General features: G+C 37.5%; 1 protein-coding gene and 1 long non-coding RNA gene across 2 annotated transcripts; one reads left to right on the top strand and one right to left on the bottom strand.

Annotated features, from left to right (window-relative positions):
- Positions 1–5,314: 5,314 nt before the first annotated feature.
- On the bottom strand, positions 5,315–9,571 carry LOC102596567 (elongation factor 2). The gene is made up of 3 exons (XM_006351527.2): positions 9,468–9,571; positions 8,394–8,525; positions 5,315–8,113 (listed from the first exon to the last, which is right to left on the bottom strand). The coding sequence occupies exons 2-3, from the start codon at positions 8,482–8,484 to the stop codon at positions 5,673–5,675; spliced, it is 2,532 nt and encodes an 843-aa protein (XP_006351589.1). The 5' UTR covers positions 8,485–8,525; positions 9,468–9,571; the 3' UTR covers positions 5,315–5,672.
- Positions 9,572–11,503: 1,932 nt separating this feature from the next.
- Positions 11,504–16,729, top strand: LOC102596334 (uncharacterized). Its single transcript, XR_367584.2, has 3 exons — positions 11,504–11,836; positions 11,908–11,985; positions 16,545–16,729. It is a non-coding gene; the product is annotated as an uncharacterized lncRNA (long non-coding RNA).
- Positions 16,730–17,682: the final 953 nt, after the last annotated feature.

The raw sequence follows: 17,682 nt of genomic DNA, 5'->3' as shown, positions 1-17,682 counted from the left end.
GTTCATTCGAGCCCAAAACAGGTAAACCCAGATTTTACCAATTTTCGTGTGCTATAGTCCATGGATTTTTGGTGATTTGGGATTCTGGCTTGTTTTTTTCCAAAAAATTTCATAGACGTCTGTTAAGACCTTCGTAATGGAGTCAAATGGTCCCGAGGGGTAAACGGGCGCATTTTCAAGTTCAAATGAGCCCCAAAGCAGGTAAAACCAGATTTTACCGATTTTTGTGTGCTATAGTCCATGGATTTTTGGTGATTCGGGATTCCGATTTGTTTTAAGTCGAAATTTTTCATGGACGTCCATTAAAAGCTTAGTAATGGAGTCAGTGATCCCGAGGGGCAAATGGGCACATTTTCAAGTTCATACGAGCCCCAAAGCAAGTAAAACCAGATTTTATCAATTTTCATGTGCTATAGTCCATGGATTTTTTGTGAATCGGGATTCTGGCTTTTTTTTGGCCAAATTTTTTCATGAACGTCCGTTAAGACCTTAGTATGGAGCAAGTTGGTCTCGAGGGGGAAACGGGTGCATTTTCAAGTTCAAATGAGCCCCAAAGCAATTAAAACAAGATTTTACCAATTTTCGTGTGCTACAGTCCATGAATTTTTGGTGATTCAGGATTCTAGCTTGTTTTTGGCTGAAATTTTTCATGGATGTCCGTTAAGACCTTAGTAATAAAGCCAGCAAGTCCCAAGGGGTAAATTGGCGTATTTTCAAGTTCAAACGAGCCCCAAAACAGGTAAAACTAGATTTTACCGATTTTCGCGTGCTATAGTCTATGAATTTTTGGTGATTCAGAATTCCAACTTGTGTTTTTTGGTTGAAATTTTTCATGGATGTCCGTTAAGACCTTAGTAATAGAGTCAATTTGTCCCTAGGGGCAAACGGGAGCATTTTCAAGATCAAACGAACCCCAAAGCAGGTTAAACCAGATTTACCAATTTTCGTGTGCTATAGTCCATGGATTTTTGGTGATTCGGGATTTCGGCTTGTTTTTTGTCAAAATTTGCATGGACGTCTGTTAAGACCTTAGTAATGGAGTCAACTGGTCCCGAGGGGTAAACATCCTCATTATCAAGTTAAAACGAACCCCAAAGCAGGTAAAACCAGATTTTATCGGTTTTCGTGTGCTATAGTCCATGGATTCTTGATAATTCGGGATTTCGGCTTGTTTTTTATTGAAATTTTTAATGGACGTCCGTTAAGACCTGAGTAATTGAGCCAGTTGGTCCCGAGGGGCAAACGGGCTAATTTTCAAGTTCAAACGAGCCTCAAAGAAGGTAAAACCAGATTTTTTCGATATTCATGTGCTATAGTCCATGAATTTTGGTGATTCAGAATTCAGGCTTGTTTTTGGCCAAAATTTTTCATGGATGTCCTTTAAGAACTTAATAATGGACCCAGTTGGTCCCGAGGGGCAAAAAGACGCATTTTCAAGTTCAAACAAACCACAAAACAACTAAAATCAAATTTTACCGATTTTCGTGTGCTATAATCCAAGAATTTTTGGTGATTCAGAATTTCGGCTTGTTTTTGGATGAAAATTTTCATGGACGTTCGTTAAAACCTTAATAATGGAGCCAATTGGTCCCGAGTGGCATACGGGCGCATTTTCAAGTTCAAACGAGCCCCAAAGCAAGTAAAACCATATTTTATCGATTTTTGTGTGCTATAGTCCATGGATTTTAGTGATTCGGGATTGAGGCTTGTTTTATATTGAAATTTTTCATGGACGTCCGTTAAAACCTTAGTAATCGAGCTAGTTGGTCCCAAGGGGTAAATGGGAGCATTTACAGGTTCAAACGAACCCCAAAGCACATAAAACTAGATTTTACCAATTTTCGTGTGCTATAGTCCATGGACTTTTTGCTGATTCAAGATTCCGACTTGTTTTTGTTCGAAATCTTTCATGGACGTCTTTTAAGACCTTAGTAATTGAGCCAATTGGTCCCTTGGGCAAATGGGCGCATTTTCAAGTTAAATGATCCCAAATTAGGTCAAACCAAATTTTATCGATTTTTGTGTGATAGTCCATGATTTTTTTGTGATTCGGCATTTCGGCTTGTTTTTTGCCAAAAATTTTCATGGACGTCCGTTAAGACCTTAGTAATGGAGTCAGTTTGTCCCGAGGAGCAAACGGGCGTATTTTCAAGTTCAAATGAGGTAAAACTAGATTATACCAATTTGTGTATGCTATTGTGAATGGATTTTTAGTGAATCAGGATACCGGCTTGTTCTTGGCCGAACTTTTTCATGGTCGTTCGTTAAGACCTTAGTAATTGAGTCAATTGGTCCTGAGGGGAAAACGGACGCATTTGCAAGTTCAAACGAACCTCAAATGAGGTAAAATCAAATTTTACCGATTTTCATGTGTTACAGTCAATGGATTTTTGGTGAATCGGGATACCGGCTTGTGTTGGCCGAAATTTTTCATGCACGTTCGTTAAGACCTTAGTAATGGAGTCAGTTGGTCCCTAGGGGAAAACAGACGCATTTTTAAGTTCAAACAAACCCCAAAGCAGGTAAAACCAGATTTTACCGTGTGCTATATAGTCCATGGATTTTTGGTGATTCAGGATATTGGCTTGTTTTTGGCCGAAATTTTTCATGGACATCCGTTAAAACCTTAGTAATGGAGCCAGTTGGTCCCGAGGGGTAAACTGGCGCATTTTCAAGTTCAAACGAGCCCCAAAGCAGGTAAAAGCAGATTTTACCGATTTTCGTGTGCTATACTCTTAAATATATCTTTACTAATACATTATCATCTAAATTATAGGGTGAGTTTTGAATGGAGGAAAACAAATTATTTGTGAAAAATGTTTTTACAAAATAATATTTTTTAATTTCTCTATGTTTAGTTGATCTTGGAAAACATTTTTTCTAGGTCATCGACAACCACTTAAAGTTGTCCACATATGCGATGTCCAAGTGAAATATGCGGACAACTTTAAGTGGTCATCGATGACTTAAGCCTTTTCTCTAGGAAAACAAGCTCCTTACAAGAGTTCGATTTATTGAATTTGTAGACACTACGTGGATTGTTTAATATTTTGGGTGAAAACAGATAGGTCAGAGGTTTGCGTCTTAAAATTTGGGTGGGTTTTGATTTTTTTGAATTAAAATGTGGCACCAATCAAATAATATCATGTGGTTTTTTAAAGAGTTAAATTTGACGTGGATATATTTCTCATAGGTTAGAGGTGTTTATGACTTTTTTCCACTCAGTAATAGTAATAACTTGCTATTCTTTGATATATAATTCTCTCATATGATACCAACAATTTCTTCACGTCAAGCATGAGTTTTATTTTTTTCATTTTAACCAATAAAAAATATTCCTTTAACATTTTTTTTACCTTTCTTTTGTTTGTTCATACTTCATTTATTGCTAAAACAAATGTCATGAACTAATAAAATATGAGGTCAAGGAATAAAAAATTATTTATCTAAGCAGGACTATTAATAAAAGTATATTAAATGATTTGTGAAAAATTGTATTTCAAAGACGTGAATTCATATACTTCCAGTTATCTTTTTGATAAACTGTGAAAAATTATCATTAACAACCAAATATTTACCCCTAGAAAGCATTTTAGGATGATGAGTCATCTTCTAGGAATGGTACTCTCTACCCAAAGCCTCAAGCAAAGAAAGTCTAATTAAAAAAAGGAAAAAAAGATAAATACACCCTCAAACTATCGTAAATGGTATGCAGATATCCTCTGTCATACGTTTGGGACATTGGTGCCCTTGCCGTTCAAAAACTAGAGCATATATGCCCTTCACTCTAACGGAAGACTAAATAGGGACACGTGGCGCAATCTTATCCGTCGATCCGATATTTAATAAATGTTCGGTCGGTGGATAAGATTATGACACGTGTATGTCTGTTAGTATAAAGGGTATATATGCTCTAGTTTTTGGACGGCAGGAGCACCAATGTTCCAAAAGTATGACGGAGGGTATCTGCATACCATTTACGATAATTTGGGGTATATTTATCCTTTTTCAGTGAAAAATATTCTGAACCAAGTCTCTACATCTGTTCACTTTCCTGTTGTCTTCCAAGTAAGTCACACTTTTAACAATCTCTTTTTTTGTTTGTGCAGTTATATCCTCTGTATTCACCATTGTCTCTTTAAATATTTTCCAATTCTTTGCTCTTCAAGTGTGGAAGATTCTAGCTCCCCAGATAGTTGTTGCTAGTTCCTTTTTGTGTTGTTTCCAGAGTGTCGTCCCTTTATCCATGTCAGGTATTGCGTTACCTCTCTTATGTGTACTCTAATACCTAACCAGTTTTGTCTTCACTTTCGTTGTCCAGGCAGTCTAAAAATAGATGCACTAGAGTTTCCATCTTATTAGCTCCACATAGGCAATATTTATCATCTTCAACTGGTATTTACAACTTACGCATCCTCTCTTTCGTGATTTGATAGTCATACAATAAATCTATGTTTATGCAACACGAGTGAGTTTCATACTAAGTCTGCTTCATGCAATCTCAACGGTCTTCCAAGCAATTGATTGTAGCTACAACTCACATCATATTATCAAATTGACACACTTATAGGCATCATTAGTATACCACCCTCGCATGATTGATTTGATGGAGTTAAGCTTTCTCCAATACCAGCTATTGTCCTTAGATGGTATATGTGCCCAAAAATCTTGCTCACCTTTCATATAGATTTCACGCACTTGTCTTATCCATAGTGACTCTGTCTTGCAAGCCAACTGCTATAGCAATTTTCTAATTGAGGCTATATTCCACAGTTTGCAGCTCTTGATGTTCAGACCTTCATTCTTTTTTGGCATACACATTTTCTCCTATGGCATTAGCGCTACTTTTTCGTTTATTCTCTTGGCTTCCCCACAAATAATCCCTACATTTCATATCCATCTCTTTCAAAATCCTCAGAATCAACATAAGTACAAAGTTCTCTTCCTTGGCTGTACCCACACAGAATTCATGATGACAACAACTTTCAACCCCACCCATGGATCTCTAATTGGCAACGAACTAAGTCCATCAAAGTCTTCTGCCACATTATCTAACGACTTTCATCCAGTTACTCGAGAAGATAACATAATCTTCGTCAGCTAAGAACTGGAATTTCTTGCCCTCTAGCTATGCTACATAGAGATTTAACCAACCAATCTTGCAAGTGCTGTTAACTGCAGTGTAAATCTTATCCACCATGGTTGTTTCTTATACATTTAATCTGGGTAGCAAGCAACAAGTCTATTGTCATAACACAGAGAATCACAACAGCCATAATTGAGCACACAGGTAATTCCTATAAGAAGCTAACCACAGTTCAAAGTTGCAGTGTACTGAGGAAACAAACAATTACAGATAATGCGACATCAACACACTTAGACTACACAAGCAAAGTTGGAAACATTTGTGGGGTTGGGGAAAGTAAAAAGCCACAAAAGGAATTGTTAAAAGAACTAAAATACCACTTTTGAAAACACCAAGGGCAAGATTTTTGTCTCTGTAAATGACATAAATGAAGTAACAAAATAGCTCACTTTCGGTTCAAACTCCTACATAGAAAATGGTAAAACATACTGCCAAAACACAGAAAAATGTAAAACAAAACTAATGCAGATCCGATTAAGCAAAAGTGTCCATCAAAAACCTCTGCCAAGTTGAAACTTCCACAAGCTTACAGCTTGTCCTCAAACTCGGATAGAGGGGTCATCTGTTCCTTCAAACCCTTCCTCTTGCGGATATCAAGGACGAGTTGATTAGCTTGTGAGCCAACTTCCAATGGGTCGGATGACATCATTTCCCAATGATCAAACACACATTGTGGGAATGCTTGACCTGAAGTAGCAGCTCTCAAGGTACCTGAAAATCCAAAAGACTCAACAACAGGAAGGTAAGCCTTGATGTTGTAAAGAGGAGTTCCTTGCCTCTGCATCTCCTCAAACACGTGTCCACGCTTCTGGTTCAGAACACTATAGATACCACCGAGGGCTTGCTCCGGAGCCTGAATTTCCACGAGGTAAACGGGTTCCAACAGGCGGGGTTTGGCAGTAAGCTGAGAAGCATAGATAACCCTCCTAGCAGTGGGAATAACTTGCCCACCACCCCTGTGAATAGCATCAGAATGAAGAACAACATCACAGACTTCAAAGCAAATACCTCTCATGTTCTCTTCAGCCAATGCACCTTCCTTGGAAGCCCACTGGAAACCAGCAACAACAGAATCCTTAATTTCATTCAGGTACTGAACTCCCTTACACATATCCACCACCATATTGGGACCAGTTGTCTCAGGACCAAAGCACCAAATCTTCTTTGCAAGATCTTTGTCCCAACCAAACTCCTCAGCCAAGATCTTGGAACGAACCTTGGGGTCATCCCTAGGGCCAATGCGTCCGTCATCAATAGCCTCAGCAAGCCCTTCCTCCATTGGTCTAGCCTCCATGTACAAACGGTTATGCTTGTTAGGGGACTTGCTCATCACAGTTCGAGTAGACTTCTCAAGGACTGTCTCACGGAAGGACACAACAGGATCAGATTTTATAATTTCAGCACCGCCCATAAAGTCATCCTGCAAATCCTTCAGACAGATTTCAAGGTGGAGTTCTCCAGCACCAGCAATAATATGCTCTCCAGATTCTTCAATAGAACAAACAACCATAGGATCAGACTTAGCCAGACGTTTCAACCCTTCAACAAGCTTGGGAAGGTCAGATGCAACCTTGCACTGAACAGCAACACGCACGACTGGTGAGACAGAAAACTTCATTGCTCTGATCGGGTGGGCATCGACTTCCTTTTCATTGGTCAATGTTGCATTCTTGGTAATATATTGATCCAAACCAACCATGGCAACAGTGTTACCACAGGGAACATCCTCGACAGTTTCTTGCCTCTTGCCCATCCAAATAACAGTTCGCTGGATATTCTTAACATATAGATCCTTCTTTTCACCAGGAACATAGTTAGGACCCATGATTCTAACCTTCATACCAGTACAAACCTTCCCAGCAAAGACACGACCAAAAGCAAAGAACCTACCCTTGTCAGATGCTGGAATCATCTTGGATACATACAGCATAAGTGGGCCTTCTGGGTCACAGTTCCTGATGGCATTGGCATAAGCATCATCAAGGGGTCCTTCGTACAGGTTTTCCACACGGTATCTTTGAGCTATGGCAGGAGATGGAAGATGATATATCATCATTTCAAGAAGAGCAGTACTTGCAGGAAGCCAGGTCTGCATCACACGCTTCATCAGTGCCTTGCCCATTAAATCTTTTTCATCAGATTTCATGGTTACACCAAGCTTCTGCAACATAGGCCAGAGCTTATCTTTCTGATCATTCATGCAAGTGTTGATAATCTGCTTGATTGGCTCATAGCAGAATTGAACAAACCCACGCTTGCACGAAGCTGTCCCGCTGTTTTTGGTGGTCCACTTTTTGGTGGCAGGGTCAAAAAAGTTCTCACCCCACAGCCTTTCCATCATCTTAGACTCGTCAACGCCAAATTTGGAAGCATACATCTTGGCAAAATTGGTGAGAGTGAAAGCCCACCCATGCAACCCAGCGGAGAAAGCAACGGTACCTTTCTCAGGATAAACCTGGACATCACCAAGAAGGGGATCCTCATATGTAGCCATGATAACATTAGCGTTCTCAATAACTCTTTGGAACGTCTGATAGGCCTCCTCACCATCAACCTGAAGTTCAAGGAAACACCTGTCCATCTTGTTAACTGTCAAGACAGGACGAATCCTTTCACCAAGGGCCTGACGGAGCACAGTCTCTGTCTGGACACAGACGCCTTCCACACAATCAACCACAACAAGCGCACCATCAGTAATACGAAGAGCAGCAGTCACTTCAGATGAGAAGTCGACGTGCCCAGGTGAATCGATGAGGTTGATGAGGTACTCGTTCCCATTTCTCTCTCCCTTGAAGTTCCTCAAGGATTCATCAGTCATCTCGTAGTAAAGTGAAATACCAGTGGACTTGATGGTGATACCACGCTCAGCCTCATCTGCACGTGTATCTGTCATCCTGACATCACCTGCAACTTCCTGAGCAATGATACCAGCAGCCGCCACCAGAGAATCAGTAAGGGTAGATTTTCCTGTCAGATTAAATATATCATGGAAATTAGAAACTCCAAATCATCTGATAAGTTAAAACCATAGATGGTACCCTATTACCAAAGAATAGAAGAAAACCAAAGAAACAATATTAAGCAAACAGTACCACCCCAAAAATATATAAGGTGGTTTCAGTGCCCAGATTGATTCCAGGTTATCACAAGGAATCATAATTTAAGTTTCCTTCCATTTGACATGGATAACAATTTTACAACAAAGAATTTAGACTACCAATGTACTAATATTTGTATAGTTGCTTACCATGGTCCACATGAGCAATAACAGACATATTACGAATGTTATGCTTGAAGTCCATAATCCTTCGAAGCTCTTCAGCTGTGAACTTCACCATCTTGAATGTTTGTTGTGGTAACTAAGAATTACTTCCTTTTCCTGCCATTTAAAACCACAGCAAATGTTAAACATCAATCAAAACACACTTTATTCTCCCAGAGTGAAAATCCATATGACCGAGTCACCAACTAAAAAAACAAGCTAATTCAAGAGATCCATACAGAATATATCACATGACTCTGAAGTTTACAGAAAAATCACTCCTACTTAATGGAATATAAGCGCACACAACAGCAGGAGATATGGTTAAAAGTTAGAAGGTCAATACCTAAACTGTGATAATTTCAAGTAAGTCACGACTCCACAAATAAACACAAAATCACTGATCAACAAGATATTAAGCTTCTAGAACCACACAGCAGAAACAGAAGGTTTGATGTTCAAATTTTAGACCGATTACAACCACTTGTCCACCATTATACTTGCAGAGTTGCATCTATTAGATGCATATCTCCGTATTATGAACATCTTAATTTAAGACGGACATACACAGAGAATACATATATACACACAAACACATATAAGCACATGTATACACGCGGGCTCACAAACACATACACAGATATATTGTTTCTAAAAGGAAATCATCAGAAATGAAACAGTTTAAACAGATGAAGAGCAAAGAGCTTCCGGAGTATTAACATGAACTAAACACACACACACATATATACAAAAACATCAAAAACCTCTCAACATTCTCAAACGCAACATCAAATGAATCAATAAGATTTGACTTACGGCTAAAATATTTCACCACATTAATAATAACATATATCCATTAACAAACATAACTACAAACAAACAGCAGATCTGGACTAGATCTAGATAAAAGTCACCTAACATATTTCATAAAAATATTCATTTCAAATGATTTTTACCCGATAAAATCAAATCACAGCATAGATCAAATGGTAGAAACTCGGAATCGGAAGGTAGAAAATATGAACGTAGCGAGACGAGAGAGAGGAAATGGTCACTTACTGAGAATAGAGAAGTAGGCGGCGAGTATTGTGAGACCTTACAATTCTGCCGCTATGATAAGCTGAGGTTAAGCATTGTGCGAAGGTATATACCTCTCTTCATGGGCCGCAGCCAGCCTAAAATGGGCCAGAGTACTATCTACAATGGGCCTTTAGTGGGTTGATATAAACAAAAGAGAGAAAATTAGAGGAGATACGTTTTAAACACTTTATTGTCATCCTCCACTTACTCTTTCATAATATGACTACAATATTATATAAAATATAATTGAGTTGCTAGCATAATTATTTGTCCACTTGCTTTTTGTTATCCCCCACTTATTTGGGAATTTTGAATTAAGGGGATGAAAAAAATTAAAAATTAAATTGTAGTGATTTAAGTTATTTTAATTAAGTGTAGGTGATAATTATTTAACAAAGTATTAAGGTGTTTTAAGATATGTGTGGGAGTTGCCCTTAAGTTTGGCTCGACCTTAGAAATACCCAATTAACTAAAAAGTGGGGGGTGGGGGATTGGAAAGATATAGAGACTAAAAGGAAAACTTACGAGAGCTTAATCTCCTTTCACCACCACATCCGGCTGAGCCATTGGAGTCCTGATTTGAAGCAGTGGCATCAACAAGGAGCTCAAGTAATCTTTGCTTCTGATACTAAGTAGATTCTGCATTATTACTTCACCAAGGAAAATTCTTGTTCTTTATCTTCTAAACTTAGCAGCTCAATGTTGACAAAGATCGAGAGGCTGAGAGAGAAATAAAAATATTTGAATATATCATTGTGTTTACAGGAACAAAAAATTTGTCTTAGATTGAGTTTTGGATGATTTCATACAAAGACGTTCACCAAGTCTCACAAACACCATGAAATCCAATCAAAAGAAGACTTCGTCAACTCTATTATATCAAACATGTTCTTTAAATATTCATAAAAAAAGATATTTTTCCTTCTTTTTTTAATGATAAACGATGTAAATTGAACTATTTTCTACGTAAATTTCTTTTTCAACGGGTTGAGATCACGGAGAGCTAATACCACTACTAAAGAACAGAAAAAAATTCATATCCAAATCCAAATTCAATTTTCACACTTAACATAGTAAGTGTCATCTGCTTCCAGCAAACTTCTTCTTAATTATTGAACCTCTTTTATGTACTTATTAGATAGTTAGTTTAGTTAAAATAAAATATATGATAATGTTATTGAAGCATCCTCGATTTCCTGTTTTGACATTTTGTTATCCTAATACTGAAACTTGATTCTAGTCCATGATTATTATAGTTTTCCTTCATTTGGGATCTCTTGTATAGAATTAGTAGATGTTAATCTTTGAGTACCTACAAAATTGAAAATTGGGTTAGAAAAAAGTCCGCTAACATGTGATGAGTTGGTATTTTATCAATATTAGACTCTTATTCATGAATTAGTGTTATGTTTTATCGCTAATGAAGAAAATTTTAGGCCATTGTTCTCTTGTCTTGTGTGCAAGAATTTCTTGGAAAATGAAGAATGAATGATTTGGCACAAAACATTATTGAAATACATCGGTGAGGAATTGACGTCCAAAAAAATGCATAGGCGTTCCACTGGCTCAACACCGACTAGAAAAGGACAAATTGTCTAGAAACATCAGTGTCTTCGATGATCTACCGATCCAAATGCAGGCATCATTGGGATAGAAAAAGATGAAGCAGCACCTCAATTAACACTGGACGAAACTGCATCGGCATTCCACCGATGCAGTGCAAGTGAAAGACGAAAGTTTAAGGGCAAAAACAAACTTGATGTTGAAGATACTTCCTTTGGAAGGTTTTAATGAAAAATTGAGATTTGTATAATTGTGTATTATTATTTTTACCCAATTGGGATAAATCTAAGAATTATTCATTATTGCATAGTAGAAGATATAAAATAGACATTGGAGGGCATTTGCTTGCTCAAAAACAAAATTAATATTGTACTTCTCCAAGCTTGGATCCGAATTTGGTGATCATTGATAAATGAAATGAAGTATTTCTTCTTCTTTTTTCAACTTGGACCAATGGTCCATTTATTAATAAAGGAGAAAAATACAGGCTTGATTAAGACAGCCCCAGACGAACAAAAAGGAATTGCAAATTCCAGACAAAGAAAATAACAAATCTAAAGAAAAGGGAAGTCTTTAGAGAAGGACCAAGATCCTCACGCCTTTCATCTTTAAATTCGATTCAGTGAAGCTCCAGTTTGCCTTACCTTTTTTGCCGGCTTCGAAGCATGTATCCACGAGCTTAGGCAAGATTCACTTCGGCAGTACCAAGTCTCACTACTGCCATGAATTCGACTTCATTAAAGACTTCTTCCGCCCCCAGCTTGGCTTCAAACCCAACAAATCAGGTATGCCCCTTCCCTTGTGACAAAGAAATTACCTCAGAGAGTTGTGTTAACCTTTTCCATAACTTGTGCAGGCTGAGCTCCACATAAATGATACCACTGCCTCAAGTCGTGGTTTAGATCAACTCAATCCTTCAAGATGTTAGACCGAGGTAACCCTCAAACAATATGCCTTGTTATTTGTTTAGAGATTCCATGTGTTGCCCATTCGATCTTACAGTCCTTGAGTACTTATTTTGCACATTTGTCTTCATCGTGAATGCTTAAATTGATTGTTTTGTCCTTTCTTGAGTCTGAGAATTGGTGCTCCTTGCTTGTCCAACTGTAGTAAAGTTTTTGCCTGATTTGGTAGTTCATTAGTATGATTAAACTGGATATCTTCACCTGCAAAATCAACAATAAAATTAGTTAAGAAGTCTGCCGGTGAATTCCCTTCTCGAAATGTTTGACCCACTGCCACTTCTTTATTGAGCATAGCTTCCTTGATCTCCCTTATGTCTGCTGAAATAAGCCAAGGAACTTCCCAATTCTCATCCAAGATCTTCGTAATGATTAACGAATTTGTTTCCATTATCAGAGGTAAAATATTATGGCTTAAGCAATAAAATAAACCATCTTTAAATCCTTTAACTTTAGCCTTTAATACTGAACAAAACTCCAACTTGCTAGCTTTAGCATAAACCAAATCTCCATAACCATCTCTTATGCAAAATGCCTTGGAACACATGTCATGGTTGACTTGACAAGAAGCATCAGAGTTACATTTGTATCTTCTTCCCTCAGGGCACTTCCACCGTATCACCTTGGTTCTTATTAGAGGTGTATAACTTTCCAGAAATTGTACAATCTCTGGCCAGGTGTTAGGCATTTCTACCAACCAAGGGTACTTTGCTCTTGCCATGAAGTATACATTTCTATTGATCTCCAACACCATTGCATGTCTAGTGATACTTCCCCATGTAAGACTATATTTCTCCTTTTCCACAATTGCCAAATGATTAAAGATGGCATGGCTCTACACAGAGGTGTTAATTTAGCTGCACGGTCCTTTGTCTGTCTCATCTGACGGAATGGACCTTGCATGCCCATTGCTGCTGCAAACAACTTCCATAAATAATTAGCATCAGGACATGTTATAAATAGGTGGTTAAAATATTCATGTTCCTGACTGTTACAACAACAACACTCAATGGAATCAACAATCCTGCACCTAACTAGGACTTCTCCTATTGGAATCCTCTTAAACCATATCCACCACATCAGAAAAGATATTTTGAAAAGTAGGCCTTTCTCCCATATAAATAATATATCTTTTTGAGGATCCTTCCTGCTTCTGATAATATCACATGCACTCTTTACTGAAAAGTTTCTTTTACCGTTGGGCATCCACCACTGCTTGTCCCTCTCCTCTACATGTTGAGTATGACCCAATATAGCTTTTACATGATCACAAATATCTTTATCAAAAAGTTCATTCATCAGGTTTACATTCCATCTTCCATCCAATCTGAGCTGATTAACTTCTTCCAGGTTCTCAGGAATAACATGATCAATAGGCATAATATAGTGTAAAGCTCCAAATTGTGTCCAATTATCATACCATAAGCTAGCATGACCACATCTAGGTTCCCACCATATTTCTTGATCAAAACTATCTCTGGCCATTAACATCATCTTTCAAACTTGAGATCCACCTTTCCATTCCACCACTTAGGGTCTATACCTCTTACAATACTTATTCCACATAAACTGGGACCATAGTGAATTTTTTGTTCTAAAATTCCACCATAGTTTTGCAAAAACAGCTTTGGACACATCAAATAGAGATTTGAACCCAAGACCCCCTTCCTCTTTAGGTAGACAAATGCCATCCATGCTATACAGTGCTTTGACTTGCCATTTTCTTTGAAGTTCCAAAGAAACTTTGCAAACATTCTATGAAGGTCCTTAACTACACATTTTGGTGGCACTAACACTGATAATAAGTAAATAAGAATACTTTGCAACACATGATTGATCAGTACAACCTTACCACTAAAGGACATGAACTTACTTTTCCAGACTTTCAACTTATTTTGAACAGTTTTAATCAGTTCATTAAAATGAGATTACTTCATCTTTGCATGACTAATAGGTCATCCTAAATAAATTATGGGGAAATTACCTCTTACAATAGTTTCCTCCACTGCCTGTATAAGAGCATTACCAGCTATATTAAACATGTAGAAGTGGCTCTTATCTTTATTGATCTTTTACCCTGATTGGTTTTCATACTCCTTCAAAGTATACATAATAAGATCAATAGATTTCTTCTCAGTAGCAGCAAATATGATTGTATCATCTGCATAAGCAATATGATTTAACCTCTCACTCCACTTTGGCATCCCATATCCTTTGAATTCAGTATTATAAAACAATTGGTTTAGTGCTCTGGTGAGCACTTCTATAGTGATTATAAATAAAGCAGGTGATAGAGGATCCCCTACTTCACCCCTCTAGAGGAATGAAAAAAACCATGTGTCTGGCCATTAATTAGAATAGAGTACCAGTTGTTGGCTATCAGTCTTCAAATCATATCAACCACCACTGAGTTAAAGCCCATATGTTCAAGTACTTTCAGTAGGAAATTCCAATTCACCCTATCATAAGATTTAGCCATGTCTAGCTTCATCACAACATTGGCTGGCTTACCTCTTTTTTTGATATCTGTGATAATTTCTTGTGCTAATAGTACATTTTCTGAGATGCTTCCACTCTTCACAAATCCAGACTGATTTACAGAAATTATTCTTGGTAATAAGTCTTCAAGTCTATCATGTAATGTTCTAGAGATCACCTTATTTATGAAATTACTTAGACTAATTGGTCTTAAGTCTGAGAAGGTTTGAATGATCTCCTTCTTAGGCAATAAAACCAAATTAGTGTGAGTAATAGATTTAGGAAGGGTGTTTCCCTGGAAAAATGATTAAACAATATCCACAATATCTGCTCCAACTATCTCCCAACAAGCCTGAAAGAAGTGTCATGTAAAACCCTCTAGACCACATATATGCTCCCCATTAAGCTCAAAGACTATTTTTTTAATCTTATTTTCCTCAGGTATTGCCTGTAGGAGATCATTTTCTTAAATAGTCACCAGAGGGCGAATGTTCTGTAAGAGGGAAAAGTCACTTTACACGTTGGTTCCAGAAAATTGTTTCTGAAAGAAACTTATTGCTTTAACTGCCACTTCATCCTCTCCTTGGGCCCACTGACCATCAGTTTTCAGTATTCTCTGAATATTCAATCTTTTCCTCCTGCCTCTTACCAAGCCATGAAAATATTTGATGTTCCTATCTCCCTCTAAATGTCATTGAATACTTGCCTTCTGCCTTCAAAACTCCTCATCATAGTGTAAGTACACCTTATATTCAGCATAAGCTTGCTGTAGAATAGCTCTATTAGATGATGCAAGATTTTACTCATATAAATCCTCCTTCATCTTAGCTATTTCTTCTCTGATATGTAGTTATTTGAAGATATCACCAAATTGTTCCCTACTCCATTTGGATAAGGACATTTTTGTGCTTTTAGATCTTAACTTCCATTGTAGTAAAACATCATCAGAGTGAACTTCATTCCAGCTAGCCTTCACCACATCTTTAAATTCTGCCTTGTCAATCAAAAATCTTAAATACCTGAATAGTTTTATAAAATTCTGGTTCTGACCTCCATATTTTAGTAGTAATGGTGATTAGTCAGATCCAGTTCTAGCTAGGTGTTGCAGTTCCAAGTTGCCAAGTACATCTTGTAGCTTCTGATTGATTAACACTTTATCATATCTTTTAAATATACATTCTCCATCAGATCTTTCATTCCACTAATTAAATGGGCTGCCAGAGAAATTTATATCAAACAGGCCACAAGAATTGATACAAAAAGCAAAGTCCTCATATCTTTGGATATAAACATGAAGACCTCTTATCTTTTCATCTTCCCTCAGAATTACATTGTAGTCTCCCCCTACCATCGAGTATTGATCATTAATGTAATACAAGTCATTCCAAAGTTCTATCATCTCCTATGCTGAACATTTGGCATATATCATAGTAGTAAGCAATTGTTGTCCATCTTCCAATGTGAGCTGAAGAGCGATTTGCTGATCATTATCTGAGATCACCCCTACCTGAATATGATCTCTTATAAATACCCATATCTTTCCATTTGAGTTGTAGTTCACATAATTCATCCCTAATCTCCTCTTAAAATTTTGTATTTTCCTAGTACCTTGAAATGGTTCTGGCAAAGCAATTAAGAATAATTTATGATGTATGTGTAGCATTTGAACTCTGTGGAATGTATTTTGAGTTCGCATAGACCTTATGTTCCAAATGAGTGCTTTCATTATCATCTAATTGATGGCTTTACCACTATCTTGGCATGTATTCTTGTTGGTTGAACTTCAACCTCCTTTTTATTTTTACCTTTTTTGTCTTTCGATAAAACTAAAGGAGAGAGTCCAGCCTCTTTACATACCACCACTACATTTTGATCACTATTCACTTCATTATTATCTTCTATGAACTCATTGGTATCTTTGCTCTACACCATCATATCCTCTTGACTTTGATGTGATACTAGTATGTGTAGTTTCTCCATAGGGGCTGATTTGGCACTATAAATCATTATTGTTGACCTATTACTTCTCTGCTGCTGGTATATCTGGATCTAGTATTGCTTCACAAGAAAGTCTTTCTCCAACAAATGGAACTGCAATTTGAAGGGAAGTTTGGTAATCAGCCTCAACTAGTTTTTCCATTAGTAACCTGTCTTACTCTTCTTTATATGTGGCCTTCACTACTGCAACAACCCCTGATTCTTTTATATTTATCTGATGAAGATTGATCTCCTCTGAAATTTTCTTTGCAGGACCAATCATCAATTATTTTTCTCCTTCTCCAATCCTTATATCTATCATTCCTTGTGACTGTTGATCATTATGCCCCAAATGTTCGTCCATTAATTCCCCATTATGTTTTTTTCTGCATTATTGGTATTGTCCTGCTCTGTGGTGCTGTTAAAGCTACTAGTGTCACCCCCTCCCTTTCCTGGATAATTGGCAAAAACATTAGTTATCCACTCTTTTATGGATGAGTGATGATGACCTTTATTAGCTTCCCTCTGACTCTTGACTTCACTAGTTTTATCATTAATATCATTTCCCCCAGTAGATTCCTCCGGTGGCCTCTCTTATTTCTTCTCAGCTAGTGCAGCAAAAGCATTATCAGTATTAATGTTTTTGTCTGACTTTCTTTGTACTCCAGCTTCTTGTTCAACCTCCCTGTCTCTTGACTCTTGTATGTTAATGGGTTTCCAATATCTCCGAATAACTTTTCTCCTTCTTGTTGCAAATTCATTGCCCTGCTCTTCATTGTTGTTACCTTTTGGCCCTTGTTCTGTCTCCTTTTTAGTGTATTCCTTAATCTGCCTCAGTTCGGGATGTGAGTTTCTACATGTTTGAAACGACCCCAAAATGTCGAAAATGTGCTTCGGAAACACCTATAATTGTAATTTCCATATATCTCAAAATCCGTGCATGATTTCGGAAATTCGACTTCATATTCTTATTCGTGGGGTCAAATTGAGTAGGAAATGGGTCTAACCCGAATTTTAGAACAATCGTATCAAAATTCGAAAATCGCAAAAAATGCGATTTTCAGGGTCAACTTTAAAGGGGCATATCTCTTAGCACACAAGGAACTGGAAGGGCCGCTACCTATTAAATTAAACCTCTACAAGTTAGCTTTCCAATGCAATTGGTTTCACCTCATTCCGAGTTAGGATGAGGGAGTTATGACCATTTTCGTAAA

Source organism: Solanum tuberosum, unplaced genomic scaffold, assembly GCF_000226075.1.
Source record: "Solanum tuberosum cultivar DM 1-3 516 R44 unplaced genomic scaffold, SolTub_3.0 scf00135, whole genome shotgun sequence".
NCBI lineage: Eukaryota > Viridiplantae > Streptophyta > Magnoliopsida > Solanales > Solanaceae > Solanum > Solanum tuberosum.
Note: the sequence above shows the minus strand (reverse complement) of the source record. Positions and strands in the feature narration are given on the sequence as shown.

Bases quoted from the DNA above. Each gene is read 5' to 3' on its own strand.
- LOC102596567 (XM_006351527.2), bottom strand. From the start codon at position 8,484: ATGGTGAAGTTCACAGCTGAAGAGCTTCGAAGGATTATGGACTTCAAG. The intron at 8,114-8,393 runs GTAAGCAACTAT...TTAATCTGACAG, and splicing joins TATTGCTCATGTGGACCATG to GAAAATCTACCCTTACTGAT.